The 25,894-nt window shown below is 42.6% G+C and overlaps 1 protein-coding gene and 1 long non-coding RNA gene across 8 annotated transcripts; one reads left to right on the forward strand and one right to left on the reverse strand.

The window, feature by feature from the left end:
* Positions 1 to 252: 252 nt before the first annotated feature.
* hcfc1a (host cell factor C1a) lies at positions 253 to 13,489 on the reverse strand. Of its 6 annotated transcripts, none has more exons than XM_026168814.2 (28): positions 13,350 to 13,489; positions 11,993 to 12,193; positions 11,308 to 11,456; positions 10,237 to 10,397; positions 9,920 to 10,128; positions 9,602 to 9,686; positions 9,385 to 9,491; positions 9,103 to 9,282; positions 8,778 to 9,020; positions 8,528 to 8,676; positions 8,251 to 8,433; positions 7,941 to 8,165; positions 7,463 to 7,567; positions 7,134 to 7,350; positions 6,882 to 7,018; positions 6,649 to 6,796; positions 6,339 to 6,559; positions 4,979 to 6,068; positions 4,593 to 4,732; positions 3,909 to 4,043; positions 3,590 to 3,797; positions 3,138 to 3,413; positions 2,932 to 3,038; positions 2,703 to 2,837; positions 2,421 to 2,606; positions 2,014 to 2,311; positions 1,855 to 1,918; positions 253 to 1,755 (listed from the first exon to the last, which is right to left on the reverse strand). In XM_026168814.2, exons 2-28 carry the CDS (start codon positions 12,186 to 12,188, stop codon positions 1,716 to 1,718), a joined length of 5,394 nt encoding a protein of 1,797 aa, XP_026024599.1. In that variant the 5' UTR covers positions 12,189 to 12,193; positions 13,350 to 13,489; the 3' UTR covers positions 253 to 1,715. The 6 variants fall into 6 exon arrangements, with proteins under 6 accessions (XP_026024599.1, XP_026024595.1, XP_026024596.1 ...); XM_026168810.2 differs by having other exon boundaries at positions 4,979 to 6,071; XM_026168811.2 differs by lacking the exon at positions 13,350 to 13,489 and adding an exon at positions 13,130 to 13,268 and having other exon boundaries at positions 4,979 to 6,071.
* LOC113022897 (uncharacterized) lies at positions 13,430 to 25,244 on the forward strand. Of its 2 annotated transcripts, none has more exons than XR_003272465.2 (3): positions 13,430 to 13,568; positions 24,303 to 24,397; positions 24,485 to 25,244. It is a non-coding gene; the product is annotated as an uncharacterized LOC113022897 (long non-coding RNA). The 2 variants fall into 2 exon arrangements; XR_003272464.2 differs by having other exon boundaries at positions 13,436 to 13,568; positions 24,261 to 24,397.
* The last annotated feature ends 650 nt before the right edge of the window (positions 25,245 to 25,894 follow it).

Consider the following 25,894-nt stretch of genomic DNA (forward strand, 5'->3'; position numbering starts at 1 on the left):
AAAAGGCAATCAAGAGATGACCAACATGTAAAAACAGTTTGTTACAGGTAATTATATAAAAGGCCAAGATGTTTCCTTTTTTTGTTTTGTCTGTTTGTTTTTTTTTCATTCTTGCTCTATGAATGAACTAATTTACAAGTGAGTACACTCCAGCTATGTAAGCTTTCTTCCCAAGACATCGCCGTTCAAAAGACATATGGGTTTTACATGTCACAGTTAGCTCGCACACCATCTGTAGTCTGGAATACAGAGCCGTGGAAAGGAACAAAAGATTTATTAAATGGATTTACATACATCAAATAGGGGAAGGGAAAATTATTCTACTGATAATTTGCCATTCTAAAACTTAGACGTGAGGACAGCACATTCATAAGCGTAAAAAGCATAGGACAACTGATCGGGATATCATGGAGGGGGAGGGGAAAGGATGGAAAAGATCTGATGTTGGTCTTTTCTAAGCCTCTCCTCCCCCTTGTGTTTCCATGTTTGGCAAATGAAGCAACACAAGTATCGAGTAGTAAACAAAGTAAAAACTCCTCTCCCTGGGTCCACATCAAAAGTTCCCTTCAGTCCTATAACCTCTGCGGTTTCTACTTGGAACAAATACAAAAAGTCTTTCTCACTTTCATTGCCATCTGTTAACAAGAACATACAACCAACTGAAGATTTCTTTTTTTAAAATAGAGTGGCAACCTCAACATTAGCCACAACATCTTCCCATGAACACAAATTATTGGGATGAACAACAGTTAAAAAAAACTGATGTATTTTTTTTTCTCTTAAAAATGCACACAACATACACATACACACAGAAGGAAAAAAGCTTAAAAAATACAAAAATAAACTACACAAAAGATCTTCTGCATCATTGCTTGCTAATTTTTTGGGAAGATTTTTTTTTTCCATGTGTGCTGCAAGTCTCAGTCCTAGCAAAGTCATTCGTTCTCTACAAATCTCTTCCTTTTGCCATTCTTCCAACATGTTGGCCACCAGTCCTCATCTTGGGGTAAAAAGCGCACAGTGATGACATTACCAGGAGACTGGAGTCCAGTACGATGACTGTACAGACTTGGTTCTCAATGAAGCAAATTAGTTTTGAGCAAAATAATAATAATAATAATAAAAAAAAAAAAGTCCTCCTTCACAGAGGACAAGTGCTTTATTTGATTCCATACCGATTTTTTTTCCTCTCATCTATACTAATGCTTCCACAGCCTTTTTCAACACTGTACATCATTCCATGTAGTCTCTCTCTACATCCCCCCCAGAATTCCCCAAAAACACAGGAAAAAGAAAAAGGGTAACATTGCGCTCAGGCTGGCTCCCAGTTTGTGAAAGATGTAAATGCTTCTCTATACTGTTCCAACTATTGAAATAAGTCAAAAATAGGTGTTAAAAGGATGGAAGGGGATGTGACTGAAAAAGATAATGTGCTTCTAGGTTTGCTCTAAAAATAGTACGACCAACAGAACGAGGAGGAAGGAGGGTTTTATCTACAGAAACATCTCTCAGATCAACTTTCGTCTCGGCTTCATATGGTTGTTCTGCCTCCATTGCCGTCTCTGTCTGAGACATTTGGGGAAGTGGATGGAGGATGAGGTTAGGATGAGGATGAAGAGGAGAAAGGGTGATGGTCAGTCTTCTTGATAAAAAGACAGCGAGTGGGGTAAAAAAAAAGACCAAAAGAAAAGACTGGGAGGGATCTCCAGGCCACCTCACTGGTCCGTCCTTGCTTTCTTTGGACCAGTAGACTTACTGCAGGAGAACACACAAAACCAGAATAAGTGCTGGATGTTTTATTCATCGATGAAATGTTCCTGTGTGCACGATATGAAACATGAATACTGTACTTACGTATCAGGAGAGGTGCCTGGTCTTTTGGGGGCCGGTTTTGCAGAGGAGGCATCTTTGCCAGATTCTACAGGGCATTAAAGTGGAGAGATTCAATCCATCAACAGCAGCCTCAGTAATTAAGTATTTTTAATATTTTAAAGAACTTATTTGTGAACTCACCTTGCAGCCATCGAACTTGTGTGGCAGGACCATAGCCCTTCTCGTTACGGGCGGCAATGCGGAAGATGATCGCTGGCTTGGTGGTGTAGTCGATGTGTGCGTTAGAGAGGCTGGACGACTGAACCAAGCAAGATGGGTTGGGTCCACAATACACACGCATGAAGGCTAGCTGGGCTGGGGTGGAAGCCTTGGCTTCAGCTGTTTGGTTGCTCTGGATGGCCAGGTACACAGAGTACTCAATGATCTTTCCTGACGTCACCGAGGGTGGCTCCCAGGTTAGGTGGGCACCATCTGGGCTCTGGGGGGGATACAGTGAAAAGATGCTACTTGGTGCCAAAACCATGGCTCACGTGATCACGTATGGCACACCTGTGAGTAAAATCTATAATGCAACAGGGTTTGTTTACCTTGCTGATTTTGATGGCACAAGGTGCCCCCGGGAAGCCTGGTAGGCAAGTCTTGAAAGCTGAAATCTCAGAGAAAGCTCCACGACCGCAGGCGTTGATTCCAGCAACACGGAACTTGTAAGCTGTTCCAGGCTGCAGCTCCATTTTCTTCATCTGGCTGTAGTCTGGTATAATGCCAGAGTCATCCTACCAAACACATAAATACAAGTTAGATAAAGATGGATTCTTGTAACGCACATCAATATCATTCTGAACAAGAAAAGGCTCCCTGAGACAACTTACATCTCCTTGAGAATCATCTCCTGGCACATAGTAGTGAGTGACAACCATATTTGTCACTTTAACAATCCCAACATCAAACCACTGGTTCTCCTTTTTCACGACAGGCTTCACTGGAGCTGGCTGAGGGGCTTGCTTCTGCATGGGAACAAAAACGGTCAGCAAATTCCTCCTTTCCTCTCTTCACCTCAACTGACATAATCAGAAGTGCAGCAGCACCAAAATGACTCACCTCTCCCTCAATGCCATTGGCGACCTCTGCTAGAGTGGCTGCTGCTTGAAGTTTAGCTGGACTTGCCACAGATACAGAGGGTGCAAACGTACTTGATGGCGCAAGCGCTGTACAATGTCAAGAGCAATACAAAAATAATCAGTCTGCTGTAACAAACAGTAACATTCAAAGTAACTATAAAAAAACCAAACACAACACAAACATACTCTCAGCTGTGGTGCGTGGCAGGAGAGAAGCCACAGCACTTGTGACTGCAGCGGCCATTTCGTTGTGCCCATTGCTCTCAACAGACGGATCATTGAGGCTGTCGGCAGGAGCAAGACCCTCGGTGGGCAAGCTTGTGTCCACTGTGGCCTGCTGAGCTGCGGCCTGAGCCTCCTGCAATTGTTGCTGCTGTTGGACCAGTGCTGCAAGATCTTGCTGGGTCAGCATGATGGGGATGTTGGTGGGTTGCTGGTTCTCTCCAGCAGCATCGCCTTCATCTGTAAGTTATACATTTTTTATGAATAGCAAGATCACAGAGAATTCAGGAGTTTCACATCTAGAGGAATAGTTTTACTGACAAGTGTCCTGTTAACTAGAGCCAGCCCTTGAACTTAGGCTATGCTATGGTTCAAAATTCGAAAGTCTGTGAACAAAAAGCTTTGATTCTACTCACTCATTACGGCTTGCTGAGCTGCCTGGAGGACCGCCTGGATAGCGAGGGCCTGGGCTTCCTCTGTGGCTGCTGCTTGTGCAGCCGCCTCTGCTGCTGCAGTGACAGCCAGTTCCTCGTCCGACAGCCCCGTCACCATTAGTGTGGCTCCCTGGCCCTCAGACATCAGCTCTGAAGGAAGGTTCAAGGCTGTCGCTGCTGCTGCTTCTCCCTGGGGAACACATTAAATCAGTCCCATCAAAAAAACATGGAAAATGCATGACTGCAAAGAATTTCAAAATCAAAGGCCAAACAGACTTTTTTGCCTTCATATTTTATTCACCTCTGCTTGCGTCTCCATTGCTGCGGTTCCTTCCTCAACAGGTGCAGCTTCTGCTGATGCTGGCTCATCAGTCTGCATGGGTTCCTCTGTGGAGCTAGCTGCAGTGCTTACTCCCTCTGTGATGGATGAGATCGACTAGAGGGAAACAAAGAAATCATACCCCACAATGAGAAAGAAACTCTGGAAATGACATTCTTCTTACATATTCGTACACACATATTGACAAAAGTATTAGGCCACACTTCTTAATCTGCAAAGTCAGGCGTTTTCAGTCCTATGGCCACCGGTGTTTAAATTCTGGCACCTACCAATACAGTCTGCCTTTACAAACATTTCTGAATGTTTTGTTCATAGATATTCAGCGCAGTAATGTAATAGGACGCCAACACTCTATCAACACTCTGCTGACTCAATACCTACAGGATTATAAACTTGCTCTGGCTTTCTCGTCAGCACAAGTACTGTGCACCAGGAGTTTCACAACTTCAGTTTCCATGGTCAAGCAGATCCTTTAAGTGTAATGTGTAGGTGGCCTGGTACTTTTGTCTGTACAGCATATCAAATTCAGAAATGCAGCCCCAACGTGGACATCTACTAGGATTAGTTTTACCACCATCACCTAGTCATACTGGATGGTTTTTAGAAAAGGATCTTATTTTGACAGGAATGATGTGGTATTCTTACAGGCACAGAGGGTCCAGGGGCTGGTGTAGACTGAGTGACAGTAGTGATAGCCCTGCCCTGGGTGGTGCCAGTTGTTGCTGTGGTGGATGCCTCTTCTGTGCTGCTGGTACCTTCTGCTCCTTCTTCTGTCTGCTGGGTTGCTAATGAGACATAGTAACATAGCTGATTTCTAAACAAACTACTTTTACTGCTTAGAGAAAAACAATCATCCGTCATGTGAGATCTAGATGTTATTTTAAGAAATATCAAGACAAGTGTAATTAAAAAAAGAAGAAAGATTGAGAGTCACCACACAGTGTACGGAAACCTAACTTGCTGTTAATTATAAAAGAAAAAGAAAAGAAATAAGATTATTCAGGTAAAATGTACACAGTATGTTTACATACCAGTGCCTTCACCTGTCTCCATGCTACAAGTGGCAGTTGTGGCTGTGTTGGTGGTCCCTGTCTCGTGTGTTTCACAGGGAGGGTTGGAGCAAACCCTTTGGACCAGGGCTGTTGTTGTGCTGGTCTGGTCTCCTCCCATGCTGGAGGTGGCTGTGGACGGAGAATTGGTGGTCCCCGTCTCATGGGTTTCGCAGGGTGGATTAGAGCACACGCTCTGCACCGTGTCTGTCTGGTTTGCATTCATGCTAGATGAAGCTTGTGTGGTGGAGTTGGTGGTGCCCGTCACATGGGTCTCACAGGGCGGGTTGGAGCACGCCTGCTGCACTGCTCCCATGTTCGATGTTGCTGTGGTAGCCGTGTTTGTTGTTCCGGTTTCATGGGTCTCACATGGTGGGTTGGAGCACATGCGTAGCGCAGACATGTTTGAAGAAGCAGTTGTGGCTGTGTTGGTAGTTCCGGTCTCATGGGTCTCGCAGGGCGGGTTGGAGCACGCCTGCTGCACTCCTCCCATGTTCGACGTTGCTGTGGTAGCCGTGTTTGTTGTTCCGGTTTCATGGGTCTCACATGGTGGGTTGGAGCACATGCGTAGCGCAGACATGTTTGAAGAAGCAGTTGTGGCTGTGTTGGTAGTTCCGGTCTCATGGGTCTCGCAGGGCGGATTCGAGCAGACCTGTCCTGCACCGATTGTAGCTGAGGAAGTGGTGGCCGTGTTGGTGGTTCCTGTTTCATGGGTTTCACATGGTGGGTTAGAGCAGACCTGCCCTGCTCCAATTGTTGCAGACGAAGTGGTGGCTGTGTTGGTGGTTCCGGTTTCGTGGGTCTCACATGGTGGGTTAGAGCAGACCTGTCCTGCACCAATTGTTGCGGAAGAAGTGGTGGCTGTGTTGGTAGTTCCCGTTTCGTGGGTCTCACAGGGCGGATTAGAGCAGACCAGAGTGACAGTTCCAGAGCTCTCTCCAGCAGCTCCAGCCTCAGTGGAAGTGGGTTGCTCAGAGGTTGGTGAAGCCAGGATGGATACTGGTAGATCTTGTACTGGCTGAGCCTCAACACCACTGGGAGTTGTGATCAGAGTCACCTGGGTGGGCTGGTTCTGCTGAGAGGAAAGAGATGTCAGCTCTAAGGCAAATAGTATGTTATACATGGTCTAAAACAGAAGAACTTCATTGACTGTCTGAAAATTTCTGAGGAGCAGCTCTCCATTAGTCTGTGTTTACAAGAAGAGGTAGCAACATCTTCACATATGGTCTTTTTCAGCATGTTGTGATATACTACTTAAAGCTTATGACACATGCTACTGCAAGAGCTTCAAAGCCTAATGACTAAAATACAAATATTACAAAGTGGAGCTGCTGAGTATTACCTGCACTGTCATAGTAGAAGAGGGCAGTGCGGAGGAAGAAGTCAGGCTAGTCTGAGCAGCTGAAACTGTAATGGCAGTTGGGTTGATGACCTGGCTGGACAGGGTAGCAATGGTTCCCAGTGTGGTGATGGGAGTAACGAGAGAGGAAGTTGAACTATCAACTGTGCCTCCCGCCAAGCTAGAAGAAACGGTACCAGTGACTGTGCCGAGAGTGGTGACACCTGGAAGAAATGTGGTTTGAAAAATGAAACCAGAGAAACAAAACTGTTACACACATACACATAATCATTACTTAGTAATTTTTTCGTACCTGTAGTCCCCTTGACAACCAGAGTTGTGACAGTCGGCTTAACAGCAGACACAGTCACTGGTGTAACCAGACGAACGCCACCCACTGTGCTCATGGGAACAGTGCGTAAAATAGTGCCAGGTTGCCCGGGAGCACCCTTCAAAACCACCTAGAAACAGAAGATTTAGGATAAACAGGCAGCACAACAAACACAATATGTACCAAACACTGCTGAGCAAAAAGAGACAATTTACCTGTGTCAGTCCCTGCTGGCCAGCTGCCGTGGCAAGTTTGGGCACCGCAGTGATGATTTTCCCAGGAGTTCCTGTGGTCATCACCTTTGTGGTAAGGATTGTAATGGGCGTTTTCATACCTGCACTGCTTGTTACACCTGCAAGGACAAACACAAGCATGAATATAATCACTGATCAATCACTAATCCTAAATCTAAAGGTTAATTTACACAGCAAATGCCAAAAAGTGTGCAAACTTGAATGAGAACAAACCTGTAGCTCCAGGCTGGGTCATGATGGCTGACATGGGGATAGTCTTAATGATGGTGGTACCCTGCTTAGTGGTAGTAGGAGAGACTCCGCTGATGTTGAGGATAGTGGGCTTGTTTCCTGTGCCTCCAGCCTGGGAGGTGGTGATGATGGTTGTGGGTTTGCCATCTGCAGAGGTCACCAGCTTCAGGATTGTGCCAGCTGGGAGTGGACCCTTCGTCTGGAAAGAAAGGTGCATGTTATGAAAACTATTCAGGGAAAGACACGTGGTGCCTGTCTCAGGAGTTTTAAGCTACCTCCTGTTTTTTCCTGCACTCATGCAGATAGCTGACCTGTATGATCTGTGTGAGAGGGTTAGTGGAAGCCTGGCCTGTGACAGCTGATGTCTGCACTGGCTTGGTTTGTACCACAGACATCATCTTGCCAAGGTTGGAGATCTGCCGACATAGGAGAGAGACTCAAATTCATGAGTCACCAGAAAACATCGGATATTACGGGGAGGTCAGCCGGATGCTCGACCACCAAACTTGTGGCTCTAGAATCATTCTAGCCCTAACTGACCGACAGTCATGCAGATCACTGACATCATGCTCCCTGTCTTTTCCAATAGTCACTGTAGGCCAACTTTTACACCCTCCCTACTGGTTCAAAAAGACGCCACCATTGAGTGACCAATCGATACAAAGATGCAGAGTGCGAGGAAGCATTTTACAGAATCCATGGTTTAAAGCATGCCTGTGAAAGCACCAAAGGGTGCTCTCAAGTAGAGTTGCAGTATTACATTATGCTAAAGAATCCATGTTTTCTTACCAGAGTGCCACTGCTGCCCATGGTCAGGGGGCTCTTGACCAGGGTGATGGTCTTGGTGACTCCTCCCACCACAGTGGTCACCACCTGGGCCTGCTGGGCCACTGTGACTGCACCAGACTTGTGCACAGTGATGATGGGTCTGGTGGTAGTGGTGGGAGAGGATGCAGTTGCTGTGCCCACTTGGGCAGCGGCAGTCTTCAACATCCGGGTGGCCGGGTTACTGACCTACAAGCACATATTTATTATCACAAATGGCTTGTGATAGGACGAGCATAATGTTGGAAATGAGAGCGTTTACTGCAACGTGTACCATGACTGGAGAAGCCACTTTCACTGTGGTTGTGCTGGGAGAAACTGCCACTGTTTTGAGAATGGTAGCACCTGCAGGAACATTGAGGACAGTTCCTGCTGAAGAGGGCGGGATCTTCTGGGTTGCTGCTGCAGCAGCAGCTAAAGCTGCCATGCCACTCATCTGAGGGCTACTTCCAATTGGCTAAAAGTTAAAAAGAAATAAATGTTGACATTATTTGCTGATCTGGCAGTGCAGTTCACAGCGAAAGAACACAATTGTATGAAACTGCTCATACCGATCCCTGGGTAGTCTGGGCTGGAACTACCATTCGAACACCTGGAGGAAGGGATGTCACAGTGACGGGGGATTTCCCCGGCTGGCTGGGACGAACTGTGACAACAGATGCGCCTGTTGCAGACTGCTGAGCTGCAACCTTTAAAACTGCTGTAAAACAAATGAACCAAATTATTCACACCTTGTAGAATTTGGGTTGTTGCAGTTGCCGAGCTTCCTGGTGTGGTAACAAAAATGCAAAATTGTAATACCTGTCTGTGGTAAGCTCTGAGCCGACGGTGCTGCAGCAGCTGGCACTGGGCTCTTTGGAGAGTTAAGCGGCTGCGATGGGGTTGCGCTCATAGCTGGAGAGGCTGCAGCTGGAGTTGCAGGAATGTCATACTTCTGCAGCTGCAGCAAGTATGTGTCAGCTGTGGAGACTGCACCCCAACTCACCTCCAGAGAGTTTGTGTTGGCACGGACTAACTGCACCCTGGCAGGGGCGTGCGGTCGCTCTGGGGGGGGAGAGCAGAATTTTCAATACTATCTAATAACGAGCTGTTGTCTCCAACAGCACTCATGTTACAACACACCTACCTGTTTCCAGGTACCACAGATCTTTACAACAGACTTGGTTGTTCCAAGCTTTACGATAACCGTCACGGCCACTCCATACATAAAGCCTGGAATTGATAGCCACAGCACAGTGACCAGCACGGGCCCTGGGGATGTTGTCTTCAAGAGTATCCATCAACACTGTTTCCCAACACATGGTGTCTAACGAAGAATTACACAAAAGTTAAGAGTGGCACTGCACATTTGCTATTTAAAAAACAAACAAAAAAAATATGATTTCAATAAAAACAGAGATAGACAAACCGAGGTTCAAGCACGCAAGAGTGTTTGTGCATTTCCACTCTTTTTCGTGTGTGGCCACTTTGACATCATCCATCACCAAAGGTACCCATCCTCCGAAAACATACATCCTGCACAGAGAAATGAATTCGCACTTAGACCATTTAACAAGCACAGAATTTCAAAAATGAGTAAAATAAAAATTAAGTTTGCTGTTGGAAATGTGCAGCAGTCATCTCACTTGTTTGTGATGGTGGTAGCAGAGTGAAGACTTCGAGGAAGTGGCGCTGTGCCGCTTACTGATGGTTTGTTCCATGTCAGGGTATCTGGAGATTAAAAAAAATAAAATCAATAAAAGGTTATCTATTCTTAAATGCAAAAAGATAAGGCAGCTTGTGTACAGAAAACTCACAATTTCCTATATTGCTTCTCTAACAGTGAAATGCTCAGTTCCATTTGTTCTGATACTCTGTGAATCGCATCATGTCTCAGAGGGCTGATGGCAGGGCATTTCAATTTTAGTGCTGTTATTTCTCCATTTACACTTTATAAAACATACCAATGTCAAGTGTCCATAGATCTCCAAGACGGCAACCGCTCATTCCTCCATAGATTATTAAGCGCGACTTCCTGGTTGCCTTCTCTGTGTATACCACAGCAGTGTGGCTCTCACGAGGAGGAGGCAGGACTCCGTATGTGATTGGAATATCCCATCCAACCACACTGGAACCTGCACGAAGCTCGAGTGTGTACAGATCATTCAGGTATCTGATGAATAAAAACACAGTGACACTCACGTCGGTGGCTGAAACAGAAAAACATTTGCAGTCCTGCAAAACAGTGCTCCCCTGATGACTGTTCAGAAAACCTCTGTACCTGGGAATGTTGTTTTTTGGGTCTTCGCTGTCATTGGCGAGTCCACCAAACAGGTAGCATTTGTTGCCAACCAGTGAAAAGCTGTGGCCAAGACGAGGGCAAGGAGGGGGGCCATTCTTCGGGTTTTTTGCTTTTAATTTTTTCCATTCCCATCTGCTGGCCTGTAGCAAAAACCACAGTGGAAAAAAACGATCAGTCGATGGATGGCAGCATAAGCTGTAACTAACAAGTCTTAAGCTGACCACATTCCTTGTTCTGACAACATAAAAATAAGGACAGATTTAGTATCACAATTGTGACTGAACCCTTACATACTTTCCCCCCCTCATCAAATCCACATTTATTTAGTGTTTGTTTACAGAGCTACTCCATTTCCCAATGATTAAAAATCCACCTGGGATCTGGTGACAAAGACTTTTGGCACACTGCTTCCTTACATCCTTTAATCAGAAACGTAACATTTGAGAACTTCTCAGGATCGGTTAATGAAATTTGGCAAACCCAAACATACTAGAAGAGCAGAACAACGTAAATTGTAACCTTTCTACTACAGTTTTAAGAATAAAGACACATTACTCCTTTAATGTATTTTCTCAAGACTAGCACAACCAATGAAACCATAAACTTTGCAACACAGTTGTGTGATTTCACAAGTCATCATAGTTTCAATGACACAACCTTACTATAATGCTGTACAGCTGAGCATTGAACACTCAGTAACACGTATAGTGATGAAACTTACAAGTGACCTTGATTTTAATTGTAATAATTTGCCTGTTCTAGTAAATATTTTAACTGTAACAGGGGTGAAACATAACTTTGCAATCAACTTTCTCAATTTTTTCCTGTATCAGTCATCTCTGATGCAGACAAGACAAAATTTTGCATGCAGCTGATAAAGACACTTTGCAGTACGATGGCCTACATATGAACATTGCTTTGTAAATATCTCTGGAAAATCTGACTTAGATACCAGCTATATTTTGTTGCTATAAATACTTTACAAGCCTTCATTATACTGACAAGCAAACTTAGTACGAAAACTGGGGTTATTTTTCCATAAAGGTTTACCTGTAGTTCATAAAGATCGTTGCTGTACTTTCCATACTCCACCATTCCACCAAATACCAGCAACCGTGTGCCATCACAGACAAAACCATATGCAGCACAACCAGGAGGGATATCACCACGGACTGCTGGGATAAACCACTGGTTTGTTGCTAAAAATTAAAACACAATAACAATAAAGGGGTTATTTCTGGAGGCTTTCCTGTGGCAAATTGTAATTAATAAGTAAAGACATGCTATCACACCCACTAAGGCTTTAAAATGCTTAAAAGTAGAAGCAAAAAATAACCCTCTATTTATTTTTGGAAACATAAACTTAAAATCTACATTAAAGAATGGGAACACAAACACAACTGCTGAGTCTGCCTGCCCTTATTGGTTTATAAGCAGGAAACTGGGGCAGGGGATATGCTTAAACCAACCAGCATCATCCATTTTATTTTAGCCCGCCTTTTTTAACGTGTATTAAAATCCTTCTCCGACAGGGGGGGCTAACTTCTGTTTGGCCTACTGGGGCCTGCAAGGCTATTTAGTTTTGCGCATTATAAACATATACTGAAATGAACTGTACTATTTTAGATGTAGAAGTACTTTGAGTTAGCCTTCTAAATATATGAATTTTATTTGTAAGAAATGATGCTTTCTGCAGAAACAATTGATAAAGTTCCTTATGCAAAGTTGCGCTTACCGGTGTTGTATACATGCAGCTCATCCACAATCCCTTCGTTTCCACCGCCGAAAACAACCATAAGCTCCTTTATAGCCACAGCTCTGTGTCCATGTCTGGGCCGGGGAACAGGACCAGACCACCCGAGGACCCGTTTCCATCGCGGCTGCAGAACCGACGCCGTGGTCCCAGATACCGCGGAGCCAGGGGCAGACATGACTTCTACCGAAATAAATAATAAAGACGCATTAGTCATGTGTGCTTGAATAGTTCTGTTATCTTTCCATAAAACCTATGCAATACAAAAATAGCATCTAACCGTGCAATATAGCTAACTTTAAAGCAGGCTTTACAGTTAGCGGTTAGCTTTGGTTAATGAACACTGTCAAAAAAAGACAAGAAAAAACAATAACAGCAATAAACTATATTTGTACAAAACCTTTCGAGCAACTTCTGCTTTATGGTCTCTTACGCAGTTATGACGTCGTACTTCTGTTAAGAATCATAGTAAATCTTGCCATTATCCAAGTTTATTATTAGTTGTTTCTAACCATTGAATTCAATCCATGGAAGCCGCCATCTTGCAACCAAACAAACACCCGCTAACGCTACTGCCCGTCGGAAAAATGGCGGAAGCAAACGAAAAATAAAAATACATGACAACTAACCCACTACATCAACAAAAAACAAGGCAGGATGAATACAAATCCAACAGGTGATTATAAGCCCGTGTTCACAAAACGATACACAGTCGTACCACTAATTTATCCACTACTGCAATCGTTAGCAACAGTCGGCTATTTTCATGCCTCTCTGGGAGTCGCCATATTGTAGCTAACAACTTTAGCATTCTTTGCAACCGCTTTACCGCAATTATCAACGTTATAAAAAATCCAAAGTTTGTGTTAACAGTTGCAAATATTATGGGACTAAAGGGCCAAACAACTATGAGACCTTTTACCCAGATTTACAAAAAATTTAAAGTTGCAATCGCGGCATTCAAATTCTCATGTTAGCCGTACCCCGTTAGCTCTAGCGGCTAGTTACTCAACCTAATTTGCTCGAGCTAACGGCGTTAGCTGGCATCTGTCAAAGCGCTGCCGAATTTCTCAATTAAATTCAACGCAATTTAAAGTTTCTCTGTCGTGCATAATTTACCTGATACAAAGGCAAGCTCGGCAACGGTCTTAAAACTGAGCTAAATTGAGTTAAACAGCATAAACACAATGTTATTATGTTTCATGCCGTCTCTGGAAGCAGCCATCTTTTCAACAATCGGCCTAAGTCTACAGCTCCCACAAGAAAAATGGCCGGGCGGTTTGCTACAACAAAACACAACAGAGCGAAAAGGGCACAGACGCTTCAGAATTTTACTCACTTATTTCGATGCAGTTATTGCAAAAACACAGATATGTGCTCTAATCTTGCGGCAATAATCCAAATTCATTCGATTTGTGAAGAAGTATTTCCTCTCATGCCTGCCTGGAAGCTGCCATCTTCTTGACAACCAGAGGCGGAGGAAAATGGAAGAGAGTTGGCGTCACCCAAAGTAAACATGGCGACAAGGACCCACTTGCAAACCGTTTCGGAGGTAAAGGTATATACATTTTTTTTATTTTTGTCAATCTGTGTGTGCGAATCGTACAGTAAGTACCAGTGTACTTTTAGGAACACTGCAAATCGATTTAAAGTAAACACGTTACGACTTTTCGCGAATTACAACAAGTTGTGTTATAGGAGTTGGGTTATTGTCCCTTACTAAAGATGGCGACACCCGTACCGAATCTCCTTTTATTTTAATTTTGTATGCAATTCTGATTTTATTCCCCTCTAAACCTACTTGTATATGCCCACAAATTCTCGACAACACCGCACGAGCAACAATTTACAGACTTTGCGCTCGCATATATTAATGTTGACACGCCCACGCCCCCCTTTAGCGCGCCCTCCACTGATACAAATACTCTACTACAATGGCTTCAACATAAAAAAAAAGCGTCCCTGGTTTTGACATCAATATGATCAGCCGTAGGATAGGCGGAAGACAATGGATGGATGATGGACGGATGGATGTTCAGCCATATTCTTTGATGTCAACCTAAAAGACAAGTAAATGTTTATCTATCCAGGTGTGCTTTTACTGTGCTGGCAGTGTGACAAAAAAGTCACTGCCAGATGTAGAAAGTCTGGCTACTTGGAAGCAAAATATAAAGCAATAAGTGTGGTTCAAGCATTTTAGTTTGGCAGACTAGTGCCAGATGTCCGGGTAACCAGCAAGAGAAAAAGGTGAGCGAGTATTAGCATAATTCTGACTTTTTGCAGGTTGAATTCGTTGCTGCGAAGATGATAAGTTAATGTGGCTTAAACAGTCATTGCATGTTCTGATGGACTGCAAAGCTATCCTCAGCAGTAGGCCAGGACTTCTTCTTCTTTTTCTTCTTCTTCAAAAAGTCTGCGCAAACATTTTTTAAAATTATTATTGCCAGACTACTTTATCATCCATTAGCTGGTTGGCAGTAATTCAATCTGTCTCTTTTTACACTACAGCTTTATTTCTGCTGCATGTGGGGTGCTTACATGCACCTTAAAGACCTTAGGTTCTGAGTACCTGAACCTGACCTCTGACCTTCTTCCTAAAGAAGGCCAATAATAAAGAAAAAAAAACATATTTCATGATATGAAAAGTAGCTGCCCTTTGTTGCAGCACTATGTTAGTCCATTAGATGGCAGACTTACACTACTGATTTTCTTCCTCCATCAAAGGTGACTTTTGAGGTGAGGTGACTTTTCAGTGCCTTTTGTCTGTCTGTGTACAACATTAAACAAAACTGTACACATGTACATGTACAAATACACATGTACACATGCAAACTGTGTTTGTATGTGTACATGTTTATTTGTAACAGGCAGAAAGACGGAGGTTTGCGTGCTTGTCAGAATCAGAATCGTGTTTATTGGCCAAGTATATGTGCAGACACATACAAGGAATTTGGTTCCGGTAGATGGTGGCTCAGCACAGCAATGTAAATCACACACACACACACACACACACACACACACACACACACACACACACACACACACACACACACACACACGCACACACGCACACACACACCTCCTGGGGAGGGAGGCAAGAGAGGTCCCCACAATCCTCTCCGCTGCTCTCAATCAATCAATCTTTATTTATAAAGCACTTTTCATACAAAAAAAAAATGTAGCACAAAGTGCTTTACATGGTTAAAATCAGCCCACCCCACCCTCCAACTCACTCCCCACACTCTCATTAACATAAACAATGTGAATACACACATACCCCCCCCCCCCCCCCCCCACGCACACACACACACACGTGTCTATATATACATTACACATGCATACACATACAGTGGGGCAAAAAAGTATTTAGTCAGCCACCGATTGTGCAAGTTCCCCCACCTAAAATGATGACAGAGGTCAGTAATTTGCACCAGAGGTACACTTCAACTGTGAGAGACAGAATGTGAAAAAAAAATCCATGAATCCACATGGTAGGATTTGTAAAGAATTTATTCGTAAATCAGGGTGGAAAATAAGTATTTGGTCAATAACAAAAATACAACTCAATACTTTGTAACATAACCTTTGTTGGCAATAACAGAGGTCAAACGTTTACTATAGGTCTTTACCAGGTTTGCACACACAGTAGCTGGTATTTTGGCCCATTCCTCCATGCAGATCTTCTCGAGAGCAGTGATGTTTTGGGGCTGTCGCCGAGCAACACGGACTTTCAACTCCCGCCACAGATTTTCTATGGGGTTGAGGTCTGGAGACTGGCTAGGCCACTCCAGGACTTTCAAATGCTTCTTACGGAGCCACTCCTTTGTTGCCCGGGCGGTGTGTTTTGGATCATTGTCATGTTGGAAGACCCAGCCTCGTTTCATCTTCAAAGTTCTCACTGATGGAAGGAGGTTTTGGCTCAAAATCTCACGATACATGGCCCCATTCATTCTGTCCTTAACACGGATCAGTCGTCCTGTCCCCTTGGCAGAAAAACAGCCCCATAGCATGATGTTTCCACCCCCATGCTTCACAGTAGGTATGGTGTTCTTGGGATGCAACTCAGTATTCTTCTTCCTCCAAACACGACGAGTTGAGTTTATACCAAAAAGTCCTACTTTGGTTTCATCTGACCACATGACATTCTCCCAATCCTCTGCTGTATCATCCATGTGCTCTCTGGCAAACTTCAGACGGGCCTGGACATGCACTGGCTTCAGCAGCGGAACACGTCTGGCACTGCGGGATTTGATTCCCTGCCGTTGTAGTGTGTTACTGATGGTGACCTTTGTTACTTTGGTCCCAGCTCTCTGCAGGTCATTCACCAGGTCCCCCCGTGTGGTTCTGGGATCTTTGCTCACCGTTCTCATGATCATTTTGACCCCACGGGATGAGATCTTGCGTGGAGCCCCAGATCGAGGGAGATTATCAGTGGTCTTGTATGTCTTCCATTTTCTGATGATTGCTCCCACAGTTGATTTTTTCACACCAAGCTGCTTGCCTATTGTAGATTCACTCTTCCCAGTGGTGCAGGTCTACAATACTTTTCCTGGTGTCCTTCGAAAGCTCTTTGGTCTTGGCCATGGCGGAGTTTGGAGTCTGACTGTTTGAGGCTGTAGACAGGTGTCTTTTATAGAGATGATGAGTTCAAACAGGTGCCATTCATACAGGTAACGAGTGGGGGACAGAAAAGCTTCTTACAGAAGACGTTACAGGTCTGTGAGAGCCAGAGATTTTCCTTGTTTGAGGTGACCAAATACTTATTTTCCACCCTGATTTATGAATAAATTCTTTACAAATCCTACCATGTGAATTCATGGATTTTTTTTTTTCACATTCTGTCTCTCACAGTTGAAGTGTACCTCTGGTGCAAATTACTGACCTCTGTCATCATTTTAAGTGGGGGAACTTGCACAATCGGTGGCTGACTAAATACTTTTTTGCCCCACTGTACATACACAAAGCTGTGTAAACCAACTATAAATAACTAATCTAAACTTATTTACATAAAATACAGAAATGAAATGAGGTGGAATGAATACTACAGAATGTACATAAGGTGCAGTTGCAGTCTGGCAGTGGGAGCAGTGTGACAGGTCAACTGTTTAGAAGGGAGATGGCGAGGGGAAAGAAACTGTTCCTGGTCTGCAGGCTTCTGTACCGTCTGCCAGAGGGCAGCAGATCAAAAAGTCTGTGTCCAGGGTGTGAGGGGTCTGTGATGATTTTCCCTGCCCGTTTCCTGGTTCTTGAGAGGTACAGATCCTGGATGGAGGGCAGGGGGCGCCAATGATCCTTTCTGCTGCCCGTACAGTCCGCTGCAGTCTGCTCCTGTCCTGTTTAGTGGCTGCACCATAACAAACTGTGATGGAGGAGCACAGGACAGACTCAATGACCGCAGTGTAGAACTGGATCAGCAGCTCCTGTGTCGACTGTACTCCCCAAGTTGTCTCAGGAAGTACATCCTCTGCTGGGTCTTTTTGAGGATGGAGTTGATGTTGGTCTCCCACTTCAGGTCCTGGGAGATGGTGGTACCCAGGAACTTGAAGGTCTTCACAGTCGACACACAGCTGTCTGATATGGTGAGGGGGAGCAGAGTTGAGGGATGTTTCCTGAAGTCCACTGTCATCTCTACAGTCTTAAGAGTGTTCAGCTCCAGATTGTGCTGACTGCACCAGAGTACCAGCCGCTCAACTTCCTGCCGGTATGCAGACTCATCACTATCCTGAATGAGGCCAATGACAGTGGTGTCATCTGCAAACTTTAGGAGTTTAACAGCCGAGTTCTTGGAGGTGCAGTCATTAGTGTAGAGGGAGAACAGTAGTGGTGAGAGGACACATCCTTGAGGGGCACCAATACTGAGGGACCGAGTTTCAGAGGTGATCTCCCCCAGCCTCACTTGTTGCTTTCTATCTGTCAGGAAGCTGGTGATCCACTGACAGGTAGCTGGTGACACGCTGAGCTGGGAGAGTTTGGAGGAGAGAAGTTCAGGCACGATGGTGTTAAAAGCCGAACTAAAGTCCACAAACAGGACCCTGGCAAAAGTTCCCGGGCGGTCGAGGTGTTGCAGGATGTAATGCAGCCCCATGTTCACTGCATCATCCACCGACCTGTTTGCCCGGTAGGCAAACTGCAGAGGGTCCAGCTGGTGGCCTGTAATGTCTTTCAGATGGGCTAACACCAGTCGTTCAAAGGATTTCATGACCACAGATGTCAAGGCGACAGGTCTGTAGTCATTCAGTCAGAGTAAAGATGGGAGCCAGCTGTTCAGCACAGGTTTTAGTGCTGTGATTTATATACGCGTTTAACTCACTGCTGTCATATAAAGAACATTTTTTTAAAAAGAAAGGAAGAACAAACAAATTAAAAACCAAGCCACTTTTATATACATGATTCTCTTGAGCCAGCCTCCATTTACTTGTATTTTATTTCCAAGGAGCCAGTTGATTGTTTGTTAACTCGCTTAACACGAACCTATCAATTATTCAAGCATAAAAAATTGCACCTAACTCAAAAAACGAAGCAATGTTGTGTCTACGCATAACGAAAAAAGGCTCTATCACAGTGTGGGGCTGTATTTCAGCCAGTGGTGTTGGGGATTTGTCAAGACTGATCTAATTATGAACAAAGAAATGCTCCATCAGATTTTGATCCATTATGCAATATAGAGACCTTACCCTCTGGAAAGAATTATTTTCAGGATGATGATCCCAAACGTACTGCCAGCGTAGTAAAACCATACCTGGATAGAAAAAACACAGTGAAACACCACGAGTCATGGATTGGCCTCCCCAGAGTGGGGAGCTCAACATTATTGAACAGAACAAAAGGACGCCAACATCCAAAGAAAAGCTTTGAATGTCTTTCACGAAGCCTGGAGAACTATTCCTGAAGACTTCTTAAAGAAATCACAAGAAAACCTGCCTAGGAAAGTTCACAGTGTTTTGAAGAATAAATAAAGTCATACCATTGACTTTCAAGCCCATCAGAATATAAAGAAATGAAGGATGATTCACGAGTTTTGCACAATGCTGGAAATGACCATCAAATAGGCTATAAGGTCCAACTACAGCTGCACACTCAAATAGGTCCCTTTGTTTTTCTGATCAAACCTAAAATGAAGAAAATTGCCATTGATGCAGAAAAACTAAAGAATAACTATTCCTCATATTGTGTTTGGTCAAGATTGTTTTTATTTTGAAAGAACTAGAAATAGAGCTGGGCGATAGAACGATAACGATATGTATCGCGATATAACTTTTACTCGATAGAGAAATTAAGCTATCGCGATAGACCTCGCCGCTCTTGTCCTCTTAAAATAAAAAAAAATAAAAAAAGGTCAGCCAATCCAAATTAAGTAGCGCAGAGCCGAACCAATCACAGCCGCAGCGTCACGTCGCGTGACTTGTTAGGTACAGCACAAGTGCCAAGCCGCACGTGTGTTTGTTTGGGAAGCAGCCAGCGCATAATGGAGGAAATGAGTGTGCCGACTAGAGAAATCAACCGAGCGTGACTGAAGAGAAAACAGATGATGGTTCCAACGCCGGAGAGATTGTCGAACGGAAGAGCCATAGAAGTTCCGTAGTGTGAAGGTATTTCGGCTATTTCAAGTCTGACAAAAAACAGAGTAGCGTGCACTGTAAATTGTGCCGAAATCAAGTCTGGAAATACAATAAACTGGTGCATGCGTCACACTGTGCGCCACGTTATTGTTTCGGTGAAATGAATTTCTACAATACTGTTACTGTTAATTCTACTCTCTGCAGTGTTTAAATGCTTACATATACACACAGTTACTGTCCGTCCACACAGACGACTCGGTTCTGCTTCTATGCCCCAGCTTTGTTTACTTTTTCCCACCGAGGCTTCTAGACTTCTGATTGGCCAGCATTTCTGCACGGTTAGGAATCTAGCGCCACCTGCTGCTTTGGCATGTTCATAGCAGCGTTTTCCTTCATTTCTGCCTTTATGTGTGGACGGGATTATTTTTTAAAACGAAAACGGAAAATCTCCGTTTTCAAAAATACCCGTGTACGTGTGGACGTAGCCTCAGTCTCTGACTGGAAGCGCTAATTCGTCATTCGGCTTTTGTCAGACTAAAGTAACTGTTAAAACTGTTTGAAAAGCTCAGCTATACAACAAGGAGAGATTGAGAATTTCCTTTTAGTTCTCAGTTTATTTGATATTGACAAAAGTTAGTCAGTTTTGTCTGTTCTTCTGTAACACAAACTAAGATTTATTTGTAGAATTAATATTTTGTTTCTAAGTGGAATTGACAATTTAGTCTGTTTCGTTTGTTCTATTTTGAAACTTAAACGCTTTAGCGGCTGCCTTTTGTGTAGTTTGCAATATTTGCCTTTATTTATCTGAAAAAGTCTCATGTTCCTTAAGTACATCTACCCTGTTGAACTTATTATGGGAAATAAATATTTAAATAAAAACAAGCTGCTGATTATTTCACATTTTACTTGTGAGCAACGGCACATTTAAATCTTACAAATATAGTTATTTGGCTTATATCGTGATAGATATCGTTATCGCCTGAAATGAAAAAAACATATCGTGATATGAAAAAATCTCATATCGCCCAGCTCTAACTAGAAAGAAAGAAACTACAATGGTAAAGCCATTTCAGTGGACATTTCATGCGTGCCGCAGAAAAGGGATTATGTCTCGGAAGTCTCAACAGACAGATTGGAAACTCGTTAGGGCCGTCATGACGATAATGATGAGATAAAAGGATGAAAGCTTCCTAGAAAGCCAAGCATGACCTCTGCCTAAAGAACGAAAACAAAGGAAATAGCAGAGATCACGGAACACTTGGAAAAATACTCTTGTTCACGTCTTGCTGAGTGATGTCTATACATGCTGTACTGTGAAAAATCTTGATCAGTGTCACTGTATTTTTTATTATCATTATTATTATCGTCATGTTTAGATTTTAACCAGATTGGGTCACGAAAACACAGCACATATATATTTTTTGTAGTACATACTGACATACTGTCCATGTTTCTCATACATGTGCTCACCTGGATGAGTACAGCAGACTGAGAAAGGTCAGTGGTGCTCAGATGCCAGTAATTGTTTACACTCATTAAGAGTCTTAGATAATGGCAGGAGAGCTGAGCTTTCAAACCCTAAAGAGATCATGATGTCACTCAAGTGACACGGATCAAGGATTTTGAGCGGGATTTTGAGAAGGGATTTTTTTTCCCTCCCACCACTACAGCAGGCTGTCTGACTCATTCATATTCATATTGTGCCCACATCTGTGAGGTTGTTTGGCTTTATAAACTTATATTCAGGAATTCTAAAGGTAAATAATCTTGTAAAGGGTTGATTTGTCACAGCACAGAATTGTCACAAATGATGAGCAAGGTTGTAAAGTAGGAGTTCTATGCATTTTGTTATTTAAAAAGAAAACATCATGCACCAGATTGCACATCATTTAGTTTTTTGTTCACACATCCTGTGATCGTCCACAGATCTTCACTGAGCATCTTCAGAACACGTACCTAAATGTTTTTGTTTTCTTTTTTTTCTACCAAATGCTTCATTTTAGGGACTTGCACGGAGGGTCACACCAGTGTACAAACACAGTAACACAGTGACAGGAACAGCGTCACATCCTTGATGGTCTTACATTTACCCTCTGTTCTAAATGGATGTTATCTTAATTGCTTTCCTAATCACACACAAAGCCATATTAACCTGATGAAAAATGACAACAGTGACAAAGAAAATGCAAACATGGGCGCTGGTTTCATTTAGGTATTGGGGTGGAATAAACCCAGTTACTTTTATTACAGCCACTACATTTCTTGCAGTCTGGTGAGTTTGTATGCACCATTTGCACCTTTTCAATAGGCGGTGAGATTTGTCATTATTATTATTTATGGGAAAATACAAAAATCAGTTAATCTCAGACTGGAATGCAGTGGACTGAGGACCACTTTTGAGTCAAAACACATCTTTTAGGTTTACCTTGTTGCTTATGAAAGAGTCTGGACAAAGGAATTATCCATTCTATTTCTTAGCAGGCTACTTTTGTGCCTTCTGTTTGGAATGGTAACTCTCTAAATGTACGTCTATCACCTGCCAATAATATCCATCCATCATCCACCCACCCATAGCCCATCCATCTTCTTCGGTTTGAATTTAAGGTTGCAGGGGCTGAAGCCTATCCAGCTCACACTGGGCAAAAGGTAGAATACCCTCTGGACAGATCACTGTGTTGCAGGGCAAACACAGAGAGACAGACAACCATTTACCTCACTTCATGTTATTGTCCCAAGTAAAGAATCTAGGGGTAGAAGACATCTACGGCAAATAATTCTGGACCTCTCATACGCTAAATTTCGAGAGGATGAATTGGTGGGTTTGTATGGTAGTCTGAAGCTGGATGGCATGCCACCTGGTGGAGACTGATATTATTTCTTTATTGCTGGCAGAAGCTCATTACAATGGCATTGCCCCAAATAAAATGCCTCATAAGGAAATGACAGCAGTCTAGGGAGCAAAGTAGGATACTTTTTTTTTTAATGTTCTCAATGCTTTTATTATTTAAGGTCCAAAACTGAACCGTCACAGGCCAGAGCAGGCTGAGCTGGGTGGGCATAAGAGGTGTTTGTGTTGAAGGCACAGGTGGAGGATGTGCAGAGATGATGGCAGGGTGCTAACCACCAACGTGTACACTAAATGTGTTTATGACCTATTTTTGATTAATTTTATTTTTTTTTTAAATATACATATACTACTTTATAATAAACACATGTACAGCAGACAGTCCTTAGAATTCTCATATGTACTTGTACTGTATGTGTCATTCACATTCACAACAACATCTGTCAAATAAAGACAGCAGTCTGGGTCAAGTCTTTGTGAAACTCTGGCATTAGTTGTCTGATTTAAGGTTGGTCCAAATGTCCTTTTACAATAATGAGATTGCGGGTTTACTTGTTACTGTTTAGGAACTTACAGCTTTAACACCTAAAGCATTATTTTACTTTAAAAGCTTTATAATTACACAAGATATCTGCTAAATAATAAACAAATGTATGCAAAATTTCAGAACCTATACTTTGACTTCCTTTGCTATTAATTTTCACTCATTGCATCAAATGTCATATATGTACAGTATTTACAGCATTAAAACAATTATATATTTCTGAAATCGAGCTGAATTTGTGAATAGTCTTTCTTTTATAGTGTTTCTATGTGGGAAAAAAAATCGTCATTCACAGTTACAGGTTTGACTTGTAAGTCCACAGTCTATATTTGTAATTTTGTTGATATTTAATATATTTAAATTCCTGGAGAGTTAATAGGAAAACACTGTTAAATTACACAGTTTCTTTGTTGTTGTTGTTTTTTACAGTGAGTGTGCATTTCCACAGTAGAACTCACAAAGACAATATTCCCCACTTTCTTCACCTACTTGTCATGAAGAGACTATCAACATTATATCTGTCCTGCTGTAATTTGTTCTGAAGTGGAAAAAAATGCCCAAACTCTGCCGTCTGCAGAGATCCATCCTCTACATCGGATAATCCTTTCTTGAGCCTGATACGATAATGAAGGTCAAGATCATCCATCCTAATACTAACAGCAAGCAGGTTAATCAAGATCAGACTGAATGTGATTTGCTGTCGTAATAGCGCTGGTACCTGGATTAGCAGATCCCAAAACAGTGTCCTTCCCTCTATAGTGGAACTAATTGAACCATCTTGTGCATTGGCACTCGCTAACGTGTTTGCTTATCTGTGGAAACATGTTTGTCAGTAGATAGCCATTACTTCATGTTCATTATGTTGAGCATACCCTAAAAACATATATTGGCTTCTAATTTTTCATTTTTATATTTCTTGCTTCTGGTGATATTCCTGGAGGAGTTGCTTTTTCCTTTTCTGGATAAATCCATCAATACATCCAGTTACAGTCATAGGGGTCAAGTCAGCTGATACTGTGAGAGGCAGAGTACAGCCTGGACAAGGTGACTGCCAACTTCAGAGAGTGACAAGATCAAAGTTACATAAAATTCCAATTAAGACCTACTAATTAACTTGTCATATAGGTTTTTGTTATATGGGGTGAACTTCCTGAGAAAAGCCTCACATGCACAGTAAGAACAATTCCACAGAGGAAGGCCCCATGCAGTTTCAAACCCACAACCCTCTTAATGCTGTCGCTTACTTAATGAATAAATAATTGTTTAATCATTGAATTAATTAAGTATTTAAATGTTTGACAGGCCTGTAAATGTATTCCCACTCCCTCTGCTGCTTTACTCCAGCACACCTACAATAGATGCTGCACTAAACATCACACAAAAACTGCCCCATTCCTGTGGATGTGGAGAAAATCACACATACTACATACTATGCAAAGGTAAATTTTCTGTAATGAAACAAGCAGATGGGTGACTTGCTGAACATGCAGAAGCCATGTAAGTCATCTTGTTTTCTTACTTGACAGGCAGCAAAGACCCAAGCTGGATCTGCGTCCACCCTGAAGCCCAACAACAAGGTGACCAGGATGGTGTTGATCTTTGTGCTGGGCTTCCTGACATGATACATCCCAGCTTTGCTTTTGTACTTGTGAACAACCACCATCAGTCTTTTGATTTGAGATTTGCTTCTATAGTGTCTGTCTTTTCCAAGATCCCCTGCAGTCTTTAACCTAGTTGTCCATGTTGTCCTTGATAAACAGATCTTTAGGATCTCCTGCCAATTTTTGGCAAGCACAAAAGAACAGCATGGACATCACGTGTCTCCACATTCTGGAAACTTGCTGTCTGTAGAAGTCCCTATCCTTTCCATAATTAAAAGATCTCAAAAATAATATAAACTAACAAACAGGCTTAAATTAAAATGTCTTATTAAAGCAGCTGCAATGCATCAGGAAACAGCAGCTTATATAAATAAACTATAGAAACAAAAAATTTTATCAACATCTTTTTTTCAATGTTAAAAAAAAAACTAAATAAAGATGCTGAGGATGAGCAGAAATAAGGATGAAGACTCCTCAACATGAGTTGGACCTGCTTCGAGTGGAAATGCATGTGATTAGGTTGATTTTTTATAAACTGCTGCTGACTGGCTGCATATCATAGCTGTATTTTGTTAATATTCACATACACACCAAATTGCTGAGGTTGTGCAATTTTGTTTTTCCTGTATGAAATAGTCTACAACTTTTTTGCCCATTAAAATGAAATAAAGTTAGAAATAAGAAAGTGTTGAGCAAGCTAGTTTAATAGTTCTATTTTCCTCCACTAACTTTCTTCCTCTTAAGTATGCTTATGCACATCCTCCTCTGTATCGGATCGTTGGGACGACAATGAGCAAATTCTGCGATTAACCCGCCAGCTTAAATCGTACCACAGAGTGTTACCATAAAACCTTCAATCTTGCATGCTAGTGCAACAAAGACGCTCCCTTAAGCTCAGTAAAGGCAGCAAAATGCCAAGAAGGTAACACAAAGCTTGAGTTAAATCCCCATGCAAAATAGGGTGTAATCCACTTAACAAGAGATTATCAAATATAATGTGATTGGAAACCAGATTAGCAGGTGAAGACCGGCAGGGAACTTCCTTAGGAAAGAGGGATTAACCTCTTTAACCAAGTTTGGATGCCAAAAACATATCTAGGTTTGCACAGATTTTTGGAAGTCCAAATATGCTTGTGTTTGTTCCCAGATTCAAATACTTGTTAGTTCAGATATCTGTCAAATAACCAAATCTCAGAATTTAGCATCACAGCACGCAACACAGAACTGGAAACCACAGAAGCATCAACACCAGTTAATAAAATGAAAAGCTACGAAGGCAATTAAATTAGTCAATTAATTACGTAGTCAATTAAATAATCAATTAACCACTTTATA

The sequence above is a fragment of the Astatotilapia calliptera genome, chromosome 5 (assembly GCF_964374335.1).
Source record: "Astatotilapia calliptera chromosome 5, fAstCal68.1, whole genome shotgun sequence".
Lineage (NCBI taxonomy): Eukaryota > Metazoa > Chordata > Actinopteri > Cichliformes > Cichlidae > Astatotilapia > Astatotilapia calliptera.